Source organism: Amblyomma mixtum, chromosome 2 (assembly GCF_055824585.1).
Source record: "Amblyomma mixtum isolate Tamu chromosome 2, ASM5582458v1, whole genome shotgun sequence".
Taxonomy (NCBI): Eukaryota; Metazoa; Arthropoda; class Arachnida; order Ixodida; family Ixodidae; genus Amblyomma; species Amblyomma mixtum.
In genome coordinates this window covers 200,077,433-200,101,936 of record NC_143013.1, presented here as the reverse complement: position 1 = coordinate 200,101,936, position 24,504 = coordinate 200,077,433, and the positions used below count along the sequence as shown (strand labels likewise).

Genomic DNA, 24,504 nt, shown 5'->3' with positions numbered 1-24,504 from the left:
GTCTGAATAAATTATTTTCAGTTATTAATTTCGCCTTGTATGTGTGCCTATAACATTTCAGTAAAACTTTTTTTTTTTTCCGGTTTTTGCAGCCGTGTACCTGGTGCACGCTATGGTACTTCGAAAACATAGCGCAAAAATGACACGGACGACACAGAAGTGGACAGGACAGGCGCTAACTTGCAACTTTATTTTCGAAATGCCACCACGTCTAATATATAGGAGCCGATCACTACCATCAAGCGATGAGCATGCGCAAAGAAGAGCACAATCAAGATTACAGCGTGTGGGAAATAAGCAAAAATTACGATAAAATAAGGAAAGGAAAACACGGTGCCGGGGGAACACCGAAAGAAAAGAGACATCGCGTACTGAAACTTACTGCAAAAAACGCTTTTCAAGCTTGTCAAGGTTAAGAGCCAAATAAGTAACGCGGCAAAAAGGGGAGATAAAAATAGATCGACTAAAAGATGAAGGGAGTGTACAAGGCTCCACACTAAGACAAAGAAGTGGTGAAGAAAGAATGACAATGGGGAAATTAGATTTATGGGCATGGCAATGGAAGTAAAAGATAGCAAAAAATTAGGCCGAAAACAGATAAGGGCTGTGATACTAATTATAATATTTTTTTTTTAAAAACTAGGAAACTATAAAGTATATGTATATGAAAATACAGAAAGAACGAAACAGAAAAGGAAAACACGAGTGTAGAAGGCTCCCCGCTAAAACAACGAGTGGGGGGGGGGGGGGGTGGATGGGATACGCAAATATGAGAAATGGAAATAACAAATGAAGTAAAAGCCAATGAAACGCCAAGGAATAAAGGCAAGAAAACGCAAGGGAAAAGCGGGACCATTCCAGTTCACAACAACAAGAAAGGGTGCTCACGGTAAGCAGTCGCAAGACGTGGTTCACACCTACAGATAGCCATCAAGGAATTCAACTTCACTGTCAAGTAATTGAATAGAAGGTGCGCTGACGCACTTTTCCCCAGCTTTTCTTATAAAATATGCCCCCGGGTGTGCGGCATGCCCTGTACGCGGACGACATCACCCTCTGGGCAACACACGGTTCGGTTGGAGAAATCGAGGCCAACCTGCAGCAAGCGGCGGCTATTGTGGACGATTATGCACACCGCTGCGGCCTTGAGTGCTCCCCGAGCAAATCGGAATTCGTGCACATACGTCCCAATCCAAGGTGCACAACCAAAATTGCCCTCTCCTTGCTTAGTGGCCCGATACCTGAACACGATGAAATGAGAGTATTGGGACTCTACATACAAAAGAACCGCAAGATTGACACCACGCTGAAGAAACTCCGCAGGGTGGGGGATCAGGTGGGCCGTATGGTCCGCCGGGTATCAAACAAACCAGGGGGGTTGCGATGCAAAGACGCCCTGCGGCTGGCCAATGCATTCGTAACCAGTCGAATCCTGTATTCGGCACCGTACCTCCACCTGCGCAAATGCGATGAGAACGCTCTCGAAGCGATTCTCCAAAAAATCTATAAGAGAGCTCTCGACCTCCCAATTGCAACATCCATCCAACGTCTCCTCGGCCTGGGGATGACGAACACATTTGGGGAGCTGCGCGAGGCTCGTCTCAGCAATCAATACTTGCGGTTAAGCAAAACACGTGCTGGTAGCCGCCTACTGACCCGCCTCCACATCAATTACACAACCCAAGAGGAGAAGCGGGTATCCATGCCCGAGGCCTGGCGCTTCGCACTAAAGGTTCGCCCCCTCCCCAATAACATGACAAAGGATGCTCACGATGGCCGCCGCCTCCGAGCAGTATATATGGTGCTCGACCAGGGGTATTTTACACGGACGCGGCCAGTCCACACCATGGGGGTTCGTACACGGCTGCCGTTGTCCACCAAAACAACCCAGTTCAGGGCCTCACCTTCCGTGCCCCCAACATTACATTCGCGGAGGAAGTTGCTATCGCACTTGCAGCTGCGGATCCAGCGTCCCGAGTCATTATCACCGACTCAAGGGAAGCTTGCCGGAATTTTGAACAGGGCCAAATTCCAGATCGTGCCTTCCGTATTTTCCACAGATGTGAGTACCGGGTTTTCCCAACCCGGCGCACCATCATCTGGGTCCCAGCACATGCAGGGATAGAGGGAAATAAGGTATCGGACACTACCGCCCGCGCGCTTAACCACCGGGCATCGCCTCTCTCGCCGCCTGATCCGGCTATTACTTTTCGGGAGATCTCTCTCCTGTATCAAAACGCTCACGGCCGATACCCACTCCCCTGTAAAGGCCTCAAGAAGGCAGAGGAGCGTTGGCTTCTTCGCCTCTACACCAACACGCGGTACTGTGCCCGGCAGTGCTCAAACATTTCAATTCGGCCTTTTCGGGCGAGTGTCCACACTGTAGGGAAGTGTTTGCGGACACGTATCACATGGTGTGGGCAGGCCCTGCCAATCCTGCTTTCCCACCCCACCCCACCCGAGAGGACTGGGAGGCTGCCCTGCTCGGCTGCTCAACTCCCCAGGACCAACGAGCCCTGGTGACAAGAGCCCGGGCCGCCGCGGAGGAAACAGGGGTCCCGGACTAGGGATCCCTCCTAGTGATTGTGAGGGCCGGGCCCTTCAGGCACGGTCCAAGCAATACCTCTCTTGTACATAGTATAAATAAATGTTTTACACCACCACCACCATGACTTCACGCTCTGTTTTTCCTTTAGCTGATGTTAAGAATTCTGTTTTACCTATTTTTGGATAGCACCCGTTCTCTTGCTCTGTTTCACATGCGTACGCACAATCTATGTTCTCTCGCCCTCTCATTGAAGCATCTTCCTGTCTGCCCAATGTAATGACGCCCGCAACTGATAGGAATTCTGCACACAACGTTCGCCTTACATTCCGTAAACTTCGTTTGATGTTTCGTCGTGCAGTCATCTCGTTTTACCATTTTCTTGGTGCAGACCTTGGAAAGCTTACACGGGGCTGAGAAAACTACTTGTACATTATAACGCGCTGCCAGCTTCTTGAAATTATGTGAAAACCTATGATAATATGGTATTACCTGGAGAGGAGTCTTGCTTTTGATCTCTTCATTCCCCTGTTCACTAGAGGAAACCTTGGAGGCTTTCAGCTTTTGCAAAAGGCTTTCACACACTGCCAGTATAAGGTCTACGGGGAATCCAGCCTCATGCAGGCGCCGGCGCCTGGATTGCTCATGGATGCTAGCGGCCATGCGGTGCGTGCAGGATTTTGTAGCTGCTCCGTGGAGACAGGGAGACACGATACCCCGCTTAACAACTTTAGAGTGCGCGCTGTCAAAGCGTAACAGACGTTTTTTGGTTCGTGGATGGTACATCCAGCAGATATTAAGGGTGGTGAAATCTAATTCAAAATCTAAGAACTGAATACGGCCATCTGTAGATGATTCCCAAGTGAAATTTAACCCGGCACCGTGCTCCGAAAAAATGCTCAACACTTCCTTGACAACGTCGCATGTTCTTCCATGACATTTGCTAAAAATAATAAGGAAATCATCATCGTATCTGAACACCTTTAAAACAAGAAGGTCAGAAAGATTGGCTTGAATGCGTTTGCCAATCGCGGATAAAAATAGGTCACATAACACAGGCGTAACGGAAGAACCGATACAAATGCCTCTTTTTTGAATATAGAAATGTCCTTCTGAAAAGATAGCTGTGGACGCAAGGTAGAATTCCAGCAAAGACAGGAAAGAATCGCTGCTGGTTCCCGCGCCGTTCTGGAAGGCTATTTCACACACACACACACACACACACACACACACACACACACACACACACACGCGCACGCACGCGCGGTTTGTGAGAGCATGAAGTGCTTGGCTGCTTGAAGACTATATGGCGAAGTATACGCTTCGTTAAAGGAGACATATTTATTTGACTCGACGTTTCGATCGGAGGACCGATCTTTTTAAGATTGTCGGTCAATTTGGGTAGTTAGGCCGAATGCGAATTAGGCGCTCTAGCACTTCGTTTCCAGGGCTCGGGTGCGTTGTTCACGAATGAAAGTTGTTCGGATAGCGATAACGGGTTAATGCTCATATATGCAGAATTGGCCATTCTCTGCTTTACGTTCATAGATTCCTGGGAATCCTTATACCACTCCACGCGCAGTGCTGCAGCGGTTAAGCGATGTCCCACTGCGCTGCGATGGCTGGTGCTGCCATCTGTGATGCGTGTGTGTTAACGCTGTAATGGCTGGCCTTCGCGATACACTGCAGAAAAATTGCAGGCATTCGCGTATGTCGATATATGACATTTAGCTTTGGTGATTAGACTTGATAGCTCGACAGGCCGTACTTTCGCTACAAGAGTCAGGGTGTCGGATTGTCTCTCATCATCATCAGCCTGACTGCGCCCACTGCAGGGCAAAGGCCTCTCCTACGTCTCTCCAGTTAACCCTCTCCTTTCTTCTTAATCTCATCCGCTCACCTAACTTTCTGCCGCCCCCTGCTACGCTTGCCTTAGCTTGGAATCCACTCCGTTACCTTTAAGGACCACCGGTTATATTGCCTTCGCATTACATGCCCTGCCCAAGCCCATTTCTTCCTCTTGATTTCAACTAGGACGTCATTAACCCACGTTTGTTCCCTCATCCACCCGATCCGCTTCCGATCCCTTAACGTTACACCTAACATTTTATGCGAAGCATACTACTTTAGCTACCACTTCAGCCCTTCACCGTGGTTATGCACCTCCAAATCACGTGGTACATGACGTCACATCACGTGACACGATGATGCCATGCCACACCACGTGACACAATGACGTCACGGGAGTGGAGAAACGGGGGCCCACCTCGCGCCGTCGCTGTGGTTGTGCACCTCCAAATCACGTGATACATGACGTCACACCACGTGACACGATGACGTCACGGCAGTGGAGAAACGGGGCCCACCTCGCGCCGTCGCTGTGGTTGTGCGCCTCCAAATCACGTGATACATGACGTCACACCACGTGACACGATGACGTCACGACAGTGGAGAAACGGGGGCCCACCTCGCGCCGTCGCTGTGGTTGTGCGCCTCCAAATTACGCGACACGATGATGCTTCGCATTCTCCAGGCTTAACCAAGTTAAGCCTCAGCCATTTTTTCTTTCCTAGCTCGCTGCGTTGTCCTTCGCTTAACCCTTTTCGTCGTGTTATCATGTACAGACAGACGCAACGCGTGGTTGAAATAAACCTTAACCACTCTTGCATTCGTGAATTCAGTCACATGCGCTTTTTGGACGTCGTTGTTGACTCCAGTCTACAGTGGCGACGAGCTTTGAACTCAATTGTCTCATCGCTATTTTCGCGTCTGAATGTGATCCCTAGAATCGCAAGGGAAAGCACCTTTTCTCAGTGGTCAGACTTCGCGAGGCACTGGTGATTAGTTGCATAATGTACCAACTACCTTCAATTTCTTCCTCGGTATCACAGCTTGACCGACTCAAAATTTTGCACAGAAAGGGCCTAAGAAGAGCTCTTGTAGTTCTTAATCTGAACGAACAAACGTAGCGTTTAAAACAGGACACAGAAAGATGAGGACAGGACGGGGCTACAACTTACAACGCTACGTTTGTTCGTTCAGATTATGTATGGCCAACTGGCCCCACAGTGTACTCTGTTAAACTCTTGTAGTTCCGCAGGTGACAGCGAACAATGCTGTTCTTTGTAGGTCACTGTCAATCCCTCGTGTGAATGCTTTTAGCCCGCGGATGACCCTCCGACGTGACGTGACGTCACGGATTCGTTCCGCGAGATCTGCGGTTCGGTCCGTCGTGTGAATCCACCTGTAGGGGCAGTTTTCATGCTCGCCTGCACGTTCTGTTCCCCGCCTCATTATCTCTTCTTTTCTTCGCGGATCACAAAGCCAAAAAATCCTACTTGCACCTCCCATCCCAAGGATCCTAAGTGATATTGTGTACAGTGGCGACACTTGGCGGTTCGACATTAGGCATGCGCTCAACTCCAAAAACAGCAGCGCTTTTGTCCCGACGGGCGACTCAATGTAGTAAGGGGGATAACTTCAGCCTCGCTCGTCATATGTCCTGTAACATCTCTCATACTGAGGCCTGCTTTAAAGCATAGAAGTTTGGCAATGTTCTTTTCTGAAACTTATTGGGCACCGTAACGCATGTGCATTGATTTATGTCCCCTGGTTAACCTCCCTGCCTTTCCGTCCATTTCTCTAAATAAATAAATAAATAAATAAATAAATAAATAAATAAATAAATAAATAAATAAATAAATAAATAAATGTAAAGCTGCTAATGCCTTTCAGCACGTAGCCTGCAGTGCAGAGTAGCACTAACTGCAGGCACACTATGTCATAAATAAAAGAGTATTGGTTTGGTTTATTGGGGTTTAATGTCCCAAAAGAACTAAGGCTATGAGGGACGCCGTAGTGAAGGGCTTCGGAAATTTCGACCACCTGGGGTTCTTTAAAGGGCACTGACATCGCACAGTACACGGGCCTCTAGAATTTCGCCTCCATCGAAATTCGACCGCCGCGGCCGGGATCGAACCCGCGCTTTCGGGTCAGCAGCCGAGCGCCATAACCACTGAGCCACCGCGGCGGCTCTAAATAAAAGAGTAACGCCCACTTTCCCCTCCACGGGGCTGAACAAGGAGAATGTATTGCGTCATTTTTAATGTTCAGTTCATTACAGGCGCAGCCAAACCGCAGAGACTACTGTCGATTGGCTGCGCCCTGGAGCGCTGTCTCAGGCTTGTGGTCACTGCGCTTTTCCACTTGGTCCTTTGCTTCCGGCGAAGCCTTGCTTTCATCTGACGGCGTTGTTTTTTCATCAGCACCTGCCTGATCCCTGCATTGCACATTCAAAAAAAGTACCTGCCATGAGCAATCAGCAGTTCTTTTGCAAATGCAAAACGTCATTTAGGGCCACAGCGTAGCAAACTTTGTCCGTTCATTGAAAGCAAAATTTTGTGAAGTGTAGAGGCCCGTAATACACAATACAAAGAAAAGAAAATGCTTCGCGCAGCAAGATGGAACATGCGTAGAACAGAAAAAAAAGTGCAGACAGGCGCAGTTCGAGAACTTTTTTTAGGACTCGTTATGAAGAACCTGCTCAGCACTTCTGGAGAGCAAGGAGCCAGGGCCGGCTTATGCGTTTAACACAGATGTCTAGGATTCGTCTTAAGCGTGGTTTGCTGGCGAAGTTTATCACGAGGCCAAAAATAAAGCTCAGCCTTTTAACGCTGGTTGGTTAGTCGGGCATACCGGGTATGCAGGTCTCAGGTACAGTCCGAGATCCGCATCCCTTCCTAGACAAAACTAACAGAGCTATTATGGTGTAGTTTTTGTAGTTCAACCCTCTGAGTCTTTAGGTGCGCACGCCCTGGTTTGCGTGCGTAACGAAGGAGGATTACGGCATGGTGATGACGGATATGTACTGAACATCATCATCATCAGCTTGACTACACCCACCGCAGGACAGAAGCCTCTGCCATATCTCTCCAATAAATCTTGTGCTGTTCCAGCTGCAGCCACCTTATCCCCCAATCTTCTTAATTTCATCCCCCCGATTCTGTCGACCCCTGATACGTTTGCCTTCTCTTAGTATTCAATCCCTTACCCTTAAAGACCATCAGATTTCTTGTCTTCGTATTACATGCCTTGTTAAAGCACATTTCTTCCTCTTGGTTTCGACTAGGATGTCATTAACCAGCGCTTGTTTCCTCACCCACTCCGCCCTCTTCCGATCTCTTAACGTTGCACCTATCATTTTCCTTTCCATAGCTCGCTCTGTACCCTCTTTGTTAGCCTCCACGTTTCTGCCTCATAGGTGAGTACCGGTAAGATACAGCTGTTGTATGCTTTTCTCTTGAGGGATATTGGATTCATGATCTGGGAGAGCCTGCCATATGCGCTTCACCCCATTCTTATTCTTCTAGTTATTTCACTGTCGTGATCCCGATCTTCGGTCATTATCTGTTCAATGTACACGTATTTCCATACTACTTCTAGCGCCGGTTGAACATTTTTTGGGTTTTCTGCATATTAATTTTACAGCCTACGTTTTGCTCTGCCTGTCTAAATCATTGATCATGCTTCGATAATCCCCTAACTGACTTATCAAGGCAATTTCATCAGCAAATCGCGGATTAATAAGTTGTTCTCCGTTAATTACCATCCCCAGTTTAAACCAGGGCTCTGAGTACCTCCAGCAAAACAGGCGATGAATAGCACTGGCGAGATAGTGTCTCCCTGCTTGGCACCATTTATTATTAGGATTTTCTTGCTTGATTTATGGAGTATTATGGTGGCTGTGCAGCCGTTATAAACATCTTCCAGTACTTTAAAAAAAAAGATCATTTTCGCCTTGATTCCGGAATGCATGCATGCCTATTTAGGTTTCCACTCAGTCAAATACTTCCTTGTAATCTATGAAGACTATATGTAAAGGGGTCGGTAATATTCACCGCATTTATCTATCACCCGATCGACAGTGTGACTATGGCCTACTGTCGAGTTGCCTTTGCAAAAGGTTGCCAGATCATTTGGTTGATTGAAGTGTAAGTTTGACCTGACTATATTCGCGAATGCCTTAGTACATATCTTGTAGGTTGTGTACTAAATGCCTTCAAAGAGTACGAGCTTTACGGTTTACGGTCTGGTGGTATTCGCACCGGGTTTCTCAGCCATGGTCAAGAGCACCTTTGCTGCACTTGTCTTTTTTATATTCTAAGACGATGAATAACGACTTTTCGGCCTCATATTTGCATTATGTGCTATGCTAAGTCATGCTTCCAACTGGTGACCGACAGCATTAATGCTCAGTGGAATAAACGAGAATAAAAGTGGCGAATGCTTACATATCGGGAAATATCTAAAGCGGCTGTACGGCGACAATAGTCGTACACAGGAGAAGTGAAAAAATACCAGTAAGGAACGATGTTGGACAGGGACTCACGAGCTCTCCAGTACGTTCCATATAGTTCCAAAGTAAGAAAACGATTTCGTTTGAAGCTTCGACCTTAAGCAGACCAATAGTCCGCCAGCTCTCAAGAAAGGCTTTAACTTCTTCTTAAACGTCGGCACTTCTGATTTCATCTCTAGAGGAAACGTTTTCCCATAGCTCTAAAACGTGTATCCAAGTAAACAGCATGGCTCAAAGTCGGAAGGTAGAGATAGAATCAGTCTGCATTTTATAGTTTATTAATGTTTTAGCATTAGCTGGGCAGGCTGTCACCTAGACTCCGCGGTACGAAGCAGAATCCCATCTTGACCTCGGATATAACGACCTTTCGTGTGTTAACTGCGGATATATTGAACCTTAGTATGCCATGTACCTCGGAGATACCCAGCTTCAGTGTGTTAACCTTGGATACAGCGAAACTAAGTACGCCACCTCGGATATGTCTAACTTTCGTGTGTGAACCTCGGATGTAGTGAACTTACAATGTTGACTTCGGATATTACAAACCTAGTGCACCGCCTCAGATATAACTAACTTTAGTGTGTCTACCTTGGATATAACGGACGTTTGGCAGCTAACGCATTGACACGATCCACCCAGGATCGCCGAAAAGATTTTACTATCTGTTTTCCAGAAATTTATTTTACAATATTTTTATAATCAGTATTTATTATCGTAGGTGGGCTAAACGATGCAATACTTCTCGCCATGCCAATTTTATTCTGATGCACACGACTCACATAGGTTTTCTCAGGTGCGGTTCTCGCAGGTGATTCATTAGCTCTGGGTTAAATGCTGTGAAAGCATATTTTCTGGCTTCTGAGTGTAATTAATATGTATAATGAGTTTGCTGTACCGAATAGCAACCCCGATGTACTGTCATGCAGACGCTCCTACTCCATGTCAGACGCCATCGGGTTTGAACAGTGGGTTTGTCAGTATTTTGACCGAGGTGCAATCAACCATGTTGAAGGGTTGCTTCGCGCACATAGCTGCAACTGAGCTGAGAGCAATTTAAAAAAATGCTGAAGCATTAGTGTCCAAAACGTCGCCAATACACGATGTGAGGAAGGTAAACTGCAAGAATGGTTCGGCGTACCCGCAGAGTAGCGGCGCAAGGCAGCGAAAACTTAGGGTAGGTAGAGGCCCAACCCGTTCAAGCAGGCTGCCTGGAAAGCGGTTCTACATAGTAACCTTCAGAATATAGCCGTAAGGGTGTTCCACGTAGAGGTACGTGGAACACTGTTCCGCTTAACACTGTGATTCATTTGGAATCTTGTATCCGCATGTGTTCCGCATCAAGAATATGGTTCCACTCATATAAGAGAGGCTCTTTTCATCTGGTTCCAGATTAGAAGCGCTGAACACGCGTCGGGCACTAGGCTTCTAAAGTCGTGGTAAGAAAACTCTGGCGACGCAAGCGCACACGCTAACGAAATAAGGCATGAGCGAAGCGTATGAACGGCATGATAGGTCCACCAATCCCTTCCGGAGAGCTCTTGGCCCTGATGTTACCGGAGGTCGCTCAACTTTACTTTCTCACGGAATCTTCCTGTTTACACTTTGAAAAGACTAATATTGAATATATTTACTTAGTGTGTCATGGCACCGCTGGGAACCAAGCGTTACCTTGAACTTATTCTTAGAAGTGCCCGATGCACGCTGTCGCCCTTAGTGGCGTAAGGAACTTCGTCCCTGCTCCTACAGGACTCTTGTTTTTGGATGTTTACGCACGAAGCTATTTTCAATGTTTAGAGACCATGAGGCTCAAGGCTTAAAGGTGCACTGAAGAGGAACCTGAACTCGTCTTTTTGCCGCGGGAACTCGATCTACACGTTCTGAGCATTCTTAAAAACTTCGATTTATTGCCCTGTGTGGCTGATTTTCCTAATTAAATCGAATTAACGTCCGGCTCCCGCCTTTTTTTTAAATTCTCCCTCGTACGATGGGCGGAGTCGACCAACGCGTGGAGTGCCTTGCATCCAGCTCCGTGGAGGCTTTGCTTTCGCTTTATTTTGTTTTTTAGGTTTCCGTGAATAAATAGTTTCATTCGCAGATAATATAGACGCAAAATAAGCCCGCAGAAATAAAAATACGCGCGGACTATTTGCTTCTACGGACTACTACGTATTACTCCGCCGATGGCAGAGCGCATGGCAGAGCGGCCAGCCGCCGCGGGACTGGCTGAAAGGCACTCCACGCGTTGGTCGACTCCGCGCACCGTACGAGGGAGAATTAAAAAAAAAAAGGCGGGAGCCGGACGTTAATTCGATTTAATTAGGAAAAACAGCCACACAGGGCAATAAATCGAAGTTTCTAAGAATGCTCGGAACGTGCAGATTGAGTTCCCGCGGCAAAAAGACAAGTTCAGATTCCTCTTCAGTGCACCTTTAAGTGGAACGGGAGTGCCACATCGACTAGAGCACGTAGCCAGTGGCTCACCTCGAGGCGGACAAGCCAGGCGAAGGAGGGCTCTGCACTGCGGGACGGTATGGAGACGGCAGCTCCGGTTTCCACGGGAAAGATGGCGTCGCTCCCTTCTCGACGTCGGCCGCTTCGTCGTTGGGGAGCGGAATGCTTGGCGAGCTGGACGGGTCGTCCGTGATGATCTCCAGGGTGACCGCTCTGCGGCGCCACTCGCGGACGGGCTCGTAGCAGGTCCTGCACGGAGACATTGGCAAATGGGCGACAAATGCTTTGCACTCTTCTCCACGCAATACAACGTTAAATCTGCTTTGCCTCGACGACCTCTTCACTCGATTGCTTCTCTTGTCTGTTTACTAGCAGTCTGATCTACTTCGACACGTGAGCTGGTGGCAAAATAATTGGAGGCGACAGTTCTTTACATTCATTAATCTCTGGGAGTCATCACTACCCTTCTGGCGTAGCGGTGGAGAGGTTAGCGATGCGCGACTGCACTGCGATTGCAGTTGCGCCCAGCGGTGGACCTTGTGCGGGCCAGGTTGTTCTTCCCGAGCGACCCCCGATGCGGACTCCGACCCCAGTCCGGCTTTTACCTTCAAGGAAATCATCCAATATTACCAATTTGGCCATGCAATCTATCCTAAGCCCTGCAAGGGCCTCACGAAGGCGGAGGAACGCTTACTCCTTCGCCTTTATACTAAAACACTGTTGTCCCGGCAGTCATCAACCATTTCGCACTGTAGGGAAAAGTCTTCGGACCTTTACCACATGGTGTCGGCATGCCAATCAACCCCGCACCTTCCCCCTATCCCTAACCCTACCCGGGAGGACTGGGAGGCGGCCCTGTTCGGCTGCTCTGACCTGGCGAGCCAAAAGGCCCTGGTCGGGCGCGCCCAAGCAGCAGCTACAGCCAATGGGCTCCTGTAATGAGCAGCCCACCTAGTTTGTAACGGACGGCCCCTTAAGCTCCACTCGCTTCCTGTACATATTTTAAATATAAAGTTTTTTCAGTCAGTCAGTCAGTCCCGAGCGACCGGTAATTAAACTGCCACCTACCACGGTGGGCAGCTTGCTCACTATCCGATGACCAGGGTCACGTGACTTAGGTAGCCCAACTGCCTCCTAGGTTGCTTTCTGGGGGGCAACTGCCAGAGTAATGCTTGTGATTTTTCGCCCACAACCCCGAAGCCGACAACGCCGACAAAAAATTCTGCGGACAACAGGGTCTTTAACCCTATCGCGTTAAAATGACTGCAAGTTGTTAACCTAGTGTCACACGCGGGTAGATGGCCAACGTTGAAAAATTGCGAAAGAATATGACTGCAGGCAGCGAACGCAGCCGCCAGGTTATAAATATCACGAGATACGCACTTTTGTCGGGCAGCAAATGATCAATGCACTTTGTCTTGCAACAAAAAGTACATTTTAGAGCGCTTACAAACAACTCTGGTAGGTTTAAAGCCGTCGCTCATTCATCGCGCGCCTAGCGAGAGCAACCACTCCAAAAGTCACCTGGATGACATCATTACACAAGGGATATTCCCAACAGCGTCCACTACGGGGATCAGCTAAATGCACCCACCAGAAGGTATCTCACAGTGCAGCAGGGGAACGAACTACCTGACAGCCACGATATACAGAAACACCAACGCTGAAATTCCCCTGCACAGCTCTTGTCGTAAACGACACGGGGCAGGTTCATTCATTATCGGCGGCGTTTGGTATCAATAGGAAAGGTCGGTAGTTGAGTTTCCCTCTCAATCTTGTAGAAGGAAATTGAGTTGATGATTGCTGAAGGATGCTTGACATCTTGCAGGTTTGATATTGCTCAAACGCATTGCTAGAGGACACTTCTGGAGAGGTTAACTTTTTATTAACAATTAATAAAGCAAAGAAATATACAAGCAAGGAGAAAACTTATTTACATATGACTGACTCGCAGTTTTATGTGACGAAACCAGCCCTCGGTCCCACCGAAACAACTGGTTTTAAACCCTCTGTCCCCGCCCTCGGTGGGGACAGTAACCAATCAGGTAACATCACAAACATCCACCCAATAAATCATTGAGGAAAGGACATCACCAATCAACCAACACTGTATAAATATGTACAGAGGGCAAAACGCTTGTATAGAACACATTCTGGGCGTGTTTTGGGCTGAGCACGCGATATCTAGCCATAACATTAGGTTAAAAATGGTCTGGATGTACGCATCTGCAGTTAAACTTACAAGATTTAGTTGTCATTTTTTGACTTCCTGGTCGCAGCGGTTTTGGGAGGTGCGGAACAGACAGTTCGCTCGTTCATGATGTTGCGTTTTGCCCTCTGTACACTTTCCACCATGGAGATTTCAGAGAATTCTCATTTCCTCCCGCGAGCTTCGCGAACTTAAAACATAACCTAAAGCATGCTCCTCCTCACCTCCGTGCTCATGCCTATACCACTCTAATTCGACCTAAAATTGAATATGCCTCGGCTATTTGAGACCCTTACCAATCTTACCTAATAAATAACATTGAATCATTGCAGAACCGCGCCGTTCGTTTTATTTACTCCGATTATTCACGTAACACCAGCATCACAGCCTTAAAGAAACACGCAGGTCTCCAGGATTTATGTCTCCGCCGTAAAATTGCACGACTATCACTTTTTCATAAACTTTATCATCATCCATCACTTCATAACGACTTTTTTTCTTTGCCTCCTTCGATTTTTGACCGCCGCGATCATCCCTTTAAAGTTAGACGTTTCACGTGCAGAACATTTAACTATGCGCATTTATTCTTACCACGCACAATATCTGACTGGAACACTCTGCCTTCACATATCGCAACCACCACTGATCCTGATAAATATTTTAAACTTATATCTTCAATAACTACTGCTTAACTCTTCGCATACATTGTTATTTTATTTGTTCATGGCTTCCTTTTTTGCAGGGTTTGTTAGTATTCTGTATAAAAAAAAAACTCTCTCGCTTTCCCACATGCAGGTTGTTTCAACGTCCGGTTGACCCAGGTTCGAGGAAAGTCACCTCACGACCCATCTGTTCAGTACCGTTACTTAAACTGCCTTCATGCTTGCAGCTAGCGTGGCAATATCCTGTTGACCGATCCTCAAGCTGTCAATGCACGCAGATGTAGAAATGAGACAAAAGCCACTCAATGCGACGCGGATCCTCCTCGCTGCAAGAACGTGCACAACAGGATGCGACCTGACGTATCCGTTCCCGGAGGGGGTTTGACCTTTCCCGTTTTCCCGGAATCCTCCGCTATCCGGCCCCCTTACCCGCTAGGTAGCGAGTGTGACTCACCCCCTTCTCTGCAGTTGTGCAGAGGGCAGAAGAGAAAACGCAATGGGCATTCCTCTCTCACAAACCCGGATGCGACAAACAGTGTACAGCACCGCGAACTTCACTTCGGCGAAACAAAGGATATCAAGCACTTAAACTACAAACCCGCTTAATCCTGAGTGCCACGAGCCCGTGTTAGTCTGCTGATGGCATCCAGTGACTCACCAGACCCGGGCGCACTCGACGAGGACCCAGAAGAAGGTCTGGAAGACGAGCAGCGCCACGACCAGCAGGTAGAGGAACCAGCCGAGGCCGCCCAGGAAGCGCGCGGCATAGCTCCAGGCGAACACCAGCACGACGACGTCGCCACTGGCCGACACCAGGTTCACCACCATCCGCAGCACGTCCCGCCGGTTCCTAGGCTCGGCGAAGAACTTGCGCAGCGGCTGCGCAGTGGCGGCCGGCGGAAAGCACCGCCATTTCGGAAGGCCATTTCTTTCATCCAGCCTTTTGCACCATATGAAGCACAAATGGCAATGTTGACAGGCGCACGAAGAGCGCCATGTCAAAAGGGGAATAGCGTTGTCGGTAAACTGGCAAACCCTTCCTTCAATCCAGTACCTTCAATCGCATATCAGCTGTGGATATTTTCACGGAAGGGTCAATCAAAACCCGACACTGTTGTCGCTGCGATGCTCGGAGGTTGCCTGACTTCTAGTTGGCCCAGCTTGGGTTTTTGTGGCTAAATAGCGATGGCGACTACAAGAATGTCATCGTTATGTCATAGTCATATCTGCATGGATGAGATTTTGAGACGCTGAAAGAGCTTTGAAAGAGCGTATTCGAATGTAAGTTTACAGGTTCCAAATAGCTACAGGCCCTATACTTTTAAGTTCAAAAATCTCATTTCTACAGCTGCATGTGAAAAAATTCTTAAAACTCTTTTCGCGATGCTTAGAACATGTTAAATACCAAGGTGTAGTACGTGGCCATAAGCTTCTATTATGAATAAAGCAATTACCTCCTGACGCTCAGTCCCCTGCGCCTGCGGAGCAACTGACCAAGGCGGCGGTCAGACATGTGATGCTCCAGAGGGTGCTAAGAATCTCAGGCACTGGACAAGCCGCCATTGGAAACTGAGCCTCGAAACGTTTAACGCTAGAACCTTATCCAGTGAGTCTAGCCTAGCAGTGCTTTCCGGGTAATTAGCGGATGTTACGAATGCAAGGTAATCGATGGTCATTGAAGGCAACGGACTGGATTCCAAGAGAAGGCAAGGGTAGCAGAGGGAAGCAGAATGGTGGATGGGCGGATGAGAAGTTTTGGGGATAGGGTGGCCGCAGCTGACACAGGACAGGGTTAGTTGGAGAGATATGGGACCTTTTTCATGTAGTGGACGTGGTCAGGCTGATGACGAAGACAATGAAATACCGGGTGCTGTCGGCGGACCCTGAAGCGGGCGAGGCAGACGTTGCACTGGTCCGTGTCGCGCTCCCGCAGCCAGCGCTCCAGGCAGGTCCTGTGAGTGAGCCCCATGGAACCCTTGCAGACGCAGGGCGACAACAGGGGTCCGCTGCTGCGGGAGCCGCGGTAGCAGATGCGGCACACGGGGCCCGCCTCGGTGCTGCTGTCGTCGCACTCGGCGCCCTTCAGCGACTGCTGGCTCTGTTCCATCGGCGATGTGGACGCCGCGCGGTCTTCCATGGACAAGTAAAAGGGCCGGTGTTACTGAATGGAATTGAGTCTAGCGGCTCTGATACTGTCCCTTCTGAAGCGACACGTGCATGAAGCTATTAGCGCTGGGTAATCGAAGGTGTGTGGAGTGCGCCCTAACCGACAACTGTGCCGGCATTCTCTGTTTGGTTGCAGAGGTCATTATCCTGGTGGAGCCGGACTGTACGAAAAAAAAAAACATATATACGCCCCGGGCACTGGGTGCCATCCAAGGGAGCCCTCGATGCACGAACAAGCACGCACGAACATTCGGGACCTACGAGAGGGTTTGTGAATGCACTACTGATCTCAATGGTTAAAGCATGGGGCTGTTTCACACAGTACCTCATCAAGCTGCAAGTCACTGAAAGCAGTACACAGATAACAATCCACCGACCTTTCTTTAGAGCCATGTTCTTCTCGGGGGACAAGCAAGTACGCGCGGTGGGGCCTGTGTTGCTTCTTCCTCTTCTGCTTCGGTCGTGGTTACCTGCACGCGCTTCAAGACAGCTTCTTTTTCTTTGCTTCAAGTTGGTTGACTGATAGATTTCCTGACTGGCTGACAACTTTTATTCAGGAGTTGGCGAGGGTGACTGGTCTGTTCCACAGTCCAGGAATCTATTGGAATCGGCTACCATCTTGGCCCTGCCCACCAGCCGTAGTTCGATCTCAGGGTCAGAGCTGGACATCGCCGCCCCGCGAGTCTCCATCATCGGGCTTGTTATAATTTGAGGTTCTGAATTTTCACTGGATTTTCGGATTCACGCTGTGCTTATATGGTTCGCTTTGCTTTATGGGGGCTTAATATCCGAAAACGACTCAGGCTGTGAAGGACGTAGGGTTCATCCGCATCTTGGAACGGTGGTTAAGGAGACGAGCGTGAGATTGTTAGTGAAAAAATAGGAGATAAGATGAAGGAAATCCTGGACCGGTACTGAAAACGCAGTGAGTGTGCCATTTGCGACGGGAATAAAGGTTTGTGTTATAATAGCCGCAGCAGAATCTACTAAGTCCAGTTGAAAAACATGACACCTTTCTGCCGCCACACCACCACTGGTTCTCTTTTCAGTTTTTGTGGAAATGAGAAACAATAAACGTTCCGATATTCGTCGTTCACAGAGAAATCGTGTGCGTCCCGTCAGCGCGTTGCCGATCAACCTGCCTGCTGGCTCTGTTGCTTTTCGTGTGCGCCAGCTTCCAGGGCTTTGAATCGACAACCGCAGTGTACTGGCTTGCCTGTGTGCTCTTAATACGGCCTCTAGATTTAGTGTTATGGTACAGCCCTGCTCATTTCGTGCGCAAATGATCACTGCACACGAGGCCTTTTCTAAAAAACAGCCGCCATTCGGCAGGCCGGCAGCACCGACGACCTTTAGTCGCAGCTCGTTACGTTTTCAGGAGATTCACCACACTGCGCCGCGCACCTCGTAACCGAATCGTGTTGAAGTGGTTCCATGCGTGACCTCCTCAGTTCACAAACCAAGGCAGGATCAGCACCAGCCTGGCGACCTATCCTCTTGTAATTGTCTGGATAATGCCACCCTGCCACTGACTAGAAGGGAGTACATTCCGCACCCACACGTCCCTCCATGTGCACCGACCCACACCTACACCCACGCTACTGTGCAGGGCCAACACGGCAGCCGAATCCAATAGACTCCTGGACTAAGGAACCGACCTGTGACCCTTGTCAAACTCCTCAATAAACGCTTTCAAGCAGTGAGTCAGCGATTCAGCCAGTCGGTAAGGCAGTCAGTCGGTCAGTCGGTCGGTCTCTCAGTCAGTCTTACTGACCGGCTCTGACCATGAGATCCAGCTACGGCTCGTCTGCACAGACAAGACGGGAGCCGAATCCAATAGATTCCTGGACTAAGGAACCGACCAGTGGCATTTGTCAAACTCCTGAATAAATGTTTTGTCAGTAAGTCAGTCAGTCGGTCGGTCGGCCATTTGGTCGGTCATTCAGTCGGTCGGTCGGTCGGTCGGTCAGTCAGTCAGTGAGGTCAAATGGTCACTGATTACCATACGCCGCTTTACAGCACCTGGACCACACCACATCACATACAAGGTCCTCCTCAGCCTTGACACCTCTCTTCAGGAAATGACAGACCTCTTGAAAGAACACTGGTGCAACGGGACGCTGCCTTGCACCTGAAAACAAGAACAATCACTTCCATTCCCAAATCCGGCATGGCACTCCTCCTCCAAATCATTTGCCTTATCTTCTTTGTCAGTTGAGTGCGAAAGCTATTTGAACTTATTGTCTTGAGCACAGTGCAACCCTTTCTAAAAAACTCGGGATTCTTATCCAAAACCCAACTAGGCTTTTGTCCTAATCTCACTGCACAAGACGTAGTCCTATCGCTGAAGAAAACGTTATTCTACACCAAAAAAGCACACAGCCAGCACACGCTCTATTCTCGTCCTGGACATTCAAAAATGCTTAGAAAATATTATCCATGCCCATATTCTTCGCACCAAGGCCACCACGGCCTGTGGGCCGCATATATGGCGCTACTGACGCGACATCCAAGCCTTCTAAATACAAGGAAGGGCCAGATCCCACTCGGCACTATATCACCACCTCCATTCTCCCTTCCCAACCGAGGCACTCAACAATGGTTCGTTCTCTTTAATGTAGCCCTAGTCCCGCTGGCCGAACAACTCACCAGCATACCTGACCTCCACTCGGCAGTATATGCCGACGACATCACCTTATGGATGGCTCAAGGCTCCATAGGGGAAGCGCAAGACACTTTGCAATTGGCAGTTGATATCACCACGTTGAACCTTACCAATATGGGCTTTAAGTCCTCCCCGCTAAAATCGTAACTGCTCGTGATCAGATCACTTCCCCGGGATCCATGCATGCACCTCAGAATGCTCGGGGACCCCATACCACTGGTCAAAAGACTTAAGGTCCGTGGACTGTATATACAGGACACTGTGGATGCAACCTTCACTCTACAGCTCCTAGACAAGGAAACCAAACAAATCGTGGGCCTGATGCAAAGAGTGGCAGACGCAACCGCGGCCTGTCGGAGACAGAAACCCTTAATATGTCCCTTGTATGTCCCTTGTATGTCTTTCCTTTTCTGTCGTCCTTGTCCTTTTGAGTGCTTTCACTGTCAAAAATGGAAAAACAACTCGCCCACTCAATTCGATTATTTAATATGACAGACGCCCTCATCACCAACCGCTTGACTTATCACCGTCTTTATCACTTGCTCACCAAAGGCAACAAGACAAAGCTGACGTGCTTATTAAAAAGGCGACCACTTGAGCGCTCCACTTACCACAGTCAGCTAGCACAAATCGCTTCCTCGCGACGAGCACTTAGTATTCAATCTCGGAACTACTCGAAACTCAGCGAAGCAGCCAGATACTTCGACTAACCACAATACCGGCCAGCACCTCCTATGGTATCCACATCTGACCCCTACCACACACTCACCGGCCCCCAACTATGAAATAAACCCACTTGACGTCCAGGGCCACCTGTACATAAAATTTCTACCCAGAAATATGAGCCAGAGCTACACAGGGGCAGACGCCAGGCATATTACAAGCAAGCACTACAGAGACAGACCCGACATCCTCTACGTGGACGGGGCTCAACACACCCTACAAGGTGATCATACCGCTGTCGCCGCCCACGAGGATGGCATCATCGGGGCCAGAGCCACACTTCACACTAAAGACCCTACGAAGGCTAAGGCGTGGCCATCGCCTTGGAGCTCATACACGCTACATAAGATCCAAACATCACTGAAATCTGCACCGACTCTCAAACTGCGTACCGTCTCTATCAGCAAAGCATTATTACACCAACCATCTGGCACATTCTCGCATGAGCACGCGCATTTACCCGAGAAATAACCCTCACGTGGGTTCCTGAGCATGACTCGATCCCAGCAATAAGCGTATTCATGCGCTGGCTAGAGAACTATCCCTCCTGGCCCCGCACCCCGCACACAAACCCACGCAGGAAAACTCGCGGGCTCTACTCACATACCACCAAATCACCACTCATTACAAAAACAGCCGCTTCTTTCTACCACCACCTCAACGTGCGCTAGATACAGTACTGTCTGGAGGCAACTGCAGACAGACTGTTGCATCTCACCTTACATTTTTCACCGCTACCACCCTACCTAGACCATCCCATTGTGCTCAACACCTAGGGCTGCCAAGGCCATCATCATGCACTACCAGTGGGAATGCCCCCAACCCAAAGCAGTTCCCCCCCCACCCAACCCACCTCCCTCTTCATGGGGGCTACTCTGCGAGCTCCACAACCAGCTGGCCAAACATGGCTAGTGGACAGAGCCGCCGTGAGGCCCAGGCTCGTGGACTCTTGGACAAGTAGGAGCACACCCTTGAGGACCGTTTGTTCTCTTAAAATAAAGTTGTTGTTCCTCCTCCGCCGTGTGCACTTGAAGTTGTAATAAATGACGTCATAACTACTAACTACGTCTTTGGGTTTGATTTACAATCAGTGATCAGTCTGAATGAACGGACGGTGCTACACCAGGTGTGATACATGTCGTACAGGTGACGAGCTGTCAAGCATGACGCACGCCTACCGTACACTTGTTACTGTACGCTTACTGGCTACTCCAGCACTATCCGCGAGAGGCGCCTCAACTCAGGGTTAATAAACACGCTTAGGCAATTCGCTGTCGCTGAAAAAATAGCGTGAAGACAAGAGTAAACATCTGGGAGATCTGATTATGAAACGCCAAGGCATGAAAGCCTCTAACCGCATATACCGCATAGAATTGGCAGGGCTGTCAAATGTATTCACTAAGCGTACGGTAACCGGCGTAAGTATTTGATAGCATTATAAATTCTGCCTCGAGAATCATCGCTTCTGCTGAGTGACAAATTGAGGTTTGTTTTACTAATAGAAATAAATAGATTAATCCCGGTTACGCTAGGCTCGGGGGCCATAGAAATTTTGGCTATTTCGTTCAGTTACCTGCACTGGAGAGGTGGCTTTGCCCGCAAGCTTCTCGAAAGCTCCTGTATTTTGGCATGATGCAGCCAAAATTTGTTGGGCTATAGCGCCGGGAGAACCGGCGTTTTGGCAATTCTAAGAACTAATGTAGATATTAATTACGATGGCTTTCATTAAATGGCTTTTAGATGGCTTTTACCCCGCCGCGGTGGCTCAGTGGTTACGGCGTTCGGCTGCTGACCCGAAAGACGCGGGTTCGATCCCGACTGCGGCGGCTGAATTTCGATGAAGGCGAAATTCTAGAGGCCCGTGTGCTGTGCGATGTCAGTGCACGTTAAAGAACCCCAGGTGGTCGAAATTTCCGGAGCCATTCACTACGGCGTCCCTCATAGCCTGAGTCGCTTTGGGACGTTAAACCACCATAAACCAAACCAAACCAAACCAAACTTTTAATTACGGTGGGCTACACGTCTGGTAACAATTAAGGAGCTTAACAGTAATAGTTCTATCTGCCGATGTAGTGATTATCTTCCTGCTTTTTTTTGTAAATTGGACTGCCGTGAGTCTCGGCGCGTACCTGAACCATGATTTAAATAGCGAACAATGAACAAAGCAAGAACTCAGACATTTTAATCCCTACTTAACCGATTGGTTAAGAGTTATTAACGATTATATTGAAGCATCTGCTTTTTCTCGCTTTTACAGAATGATGGTCCATGTCTGCCATCGTGCGTTTCGGCTTTGCATCTGCCAAAAAGCAGAAAGAGGTGGAGAGCCTTGTATATATCTTCGGCAGTTTATAACAATGAGCGAAAAAGTAAACTTACACGTGAAGTTTTAAACATGAAGGGCGCCGAAATATTCTAGGAATAGTAGAAATTTCGGAATAAAGTGAACTTCGACACAGAGGGACTAAAGACACTTTCTATTTGCACTAGTTTGAAAATGATAAAGCGGCACTGAACATCTCCATCTAATTACTGTCCTCCGTAAAAAATGATTCTGTGGCTCTTCTGCGCAATGTTCGCGTTTTTCCTAAAGCAAAAGACGTCCTTACCACTGAGAAAATTCGGCTTAAAGATCTTTCCACCTGTCGATTCAAATAAGTGGCGTGCTTACCGAAAATGACGGGCTGTCACCGTGTTGAAGCGTGGCGGTGTAGACTAACCTCAAGGATCCAGGACCATAAAATCGTTGTGGACGCACGCAATTCACTTGCGGCGTCGGCCTGTGATCGCGACACCTGTGTTTGGTTTTTCGGTCTTCTTTAGCTAACAAAAACTGTTATCGGTGGGAGTGACCTCTCTGTGATTAGAACGTCGTCTCTCAAGCGCAGTTGCTACGTCCTTAACGGTCCTTACTGCAACGGAAGGGATTCCAAAATAAGGGAAGCTATCAGGGGGCGGCAGAGTCAGATAGGCGCACGAGGTTAGGAACTTTGCCAGGATAATGTGGTTGCAGGTGGCACAAGATGGGATTAATTGGAGGGTTATCGTTAAAGATTTAGTCATGCAGTTGACGTAGTTAGCCTGCTGCTCCTGCTGCTGATCATGATGGGAAACATACGGCAAATTTTTATTTTTGTGTACGAGGTATCTTTTACTTATTTATTTATTTACTTTCAGGGCCGAGGCATTACATAGAGGAGTGGGTGATACACAACAAAAACAGAACAGGTAACGCAGCACTACAATGTAAAATCAGTTACAGCATTTTTAAACAAGTCGGCGTTTGTAATGGAGGCGATGGAAGCGGGAAGGTGGTTCCATTCCTTAGCAGTCTTGGGGATAAAAGAGGCGAAGTGTAAGTTGGTGCGACTGCTGGGTACGCAGACTTTGAACTGGTGGTCGCTGCGGGATGAAATGTAAGATGGTGGTACAAGCAACATATCTCTGAGATGATGGTTTGAATGGTAGATTTCGTGGAATAGGCATGGACGGGAAATTCTTCGACCAATTGAAAGATCCGGTAAGTTTAAATTTGCTTTCATTTGAGTTAAACTTGCAGTTCTATGATAGTTAGAGAAAATGAAACGGACAGCCCGATTTTGAATGGCTTCGATTTTCAGAATTAGTGAGTTGAGAGGAGGGTCCCATACAGACGACGCATATTCAAGTTTTGGCCTGACTAGTGTTTTGTACAGTATAAGTTTCAAGTTAGTGGGCGCCATAGAAAAGTTGCGACGTAAGTAACCGAGAGTACGGTTAGCGTTACTTGTGACATAATCCACGTGAGCTTGCCAGGAAAGGTTACTGCAAATATGCACACCAAGGTACTTGTATGTGGAAATATGGGTTAAAGGAGTATCAAATAGTAAATAGTCACAGGAAACTTGAGTAGATGAGTGGCCGGAAATTCTCATAAACTTGCATTAAAACCATACAAACGTTCACCAACAGCAAGAGCGGAGGAATAGGCAGAGTAGCCACTCGAGCTCTCCTTTGATCAATGTCCGCTTAAATTAACTAATTAAGCGCACATCTCTTGTTTGAATTTGGGACGCACCATGGACAATCCCTCACCGCAGGCATCTGCCATTCCAACAGATGCCAACGACAACGCGAGCTTTCCGCGGGCACATTTCGCTAGACATTGTGTGAATACAACTTTCAGCGCATGTTCTTTCCGTATAATTGTTTGTATGCAGGGTGTTTCACCTAATATTCTAGACAATTTGTAAAAATAAGATGTGGAGTTAAAAGAGCACTTTTTTCGGCATAGCATTGTCAGCGGTGTAGTACATCAGAATGCAGATAAGGCGTGCTAACGATCAGGCTGGCTAATTAATATTGAATAGTTAACTTTTGAACTATTACTGTTAGGCTCCTTAATTATTGAGACGTGTAGCCCACCGTAATTAATATCCATAAAAGTTTCTAGAATTTCCAAAACGCCGGTTCTCTCAGCGCTATGGCCCAACAAATTTTGGCTGAATCGTGCAAAAATACATGCGCTTTCGAGAAGCCTGCGTGCAAAGCCACCTCTCCAGTGCACGCGACTCATCGAAATAGCCAAAATTTGTAGGGCCACAGAGCCTAGCGTAACTGCATTTACGACAACTGCTTTAACATTTTTTACCATTGTATGCCAGACACCGTCCACTCCCTCATGTAATGCCTCAACCGAGACCTTTGAGGAAATAAATAAATAAATAAATAAAACTCTAAAAGCTGATA

At 48.1% G+C, this 24,504-nt stretch overlaps 1 protein-coding gene across 1 annotated transcript; it reads right to left on the bottom strand.

Moving 5' to 3' along the window:
• Positions 1–6,658: 6,658 nt before the first annotated feature.
• LOC149362192 (uncharacterized) lies at positions 6,659–16,329 on the bottom strand. The gene is made up of 4 exons (XM_089569652.1): positions 16,087–16,329; positions 14,881–15,101; positions 11,382–11,600; positions 6,659–6,824 (listed from the first exon to the last, which is right to left on the bottom strand). The coding sequence occupies exons 1-4, from the start codon at positions 16,327–16,329 to the stop codon at positions 6,689–6,691; spliced, it is 819 nt and encodes a 272-aa protein (XP_089425778.1). The 3' UTR covers positions 6,659–6,688.
• Positions 16,330–24,504: the final 8,175 nt, after the last annotated feature.

Bases quoted from the DNA above. Each gene is read 5' to 3' on its own strand.
- LOC149362192 (XM_089569652.1), bottom strand. From the start codon at position 16,329: ATGGAACAGAGCCAGCAGTCGCTGAAGGGCGCCGAGTGCGACGACAGC. The intron at 11,601-14,880 runs GTGAGTCACTGG...GTCTCCGTGCAG, and splicing joins GTCGAGTGCGCCCGGGTCTG to GACCTGCTACGAGCCCGTCC. The intron at 6,825-11,381 runs GTGAGCCACTGG...TGTGCAATGCAG, and splicing joins CCTGGCTTGTCCGCCTCGAG to GGATCAGGCAGGTGCTGATG.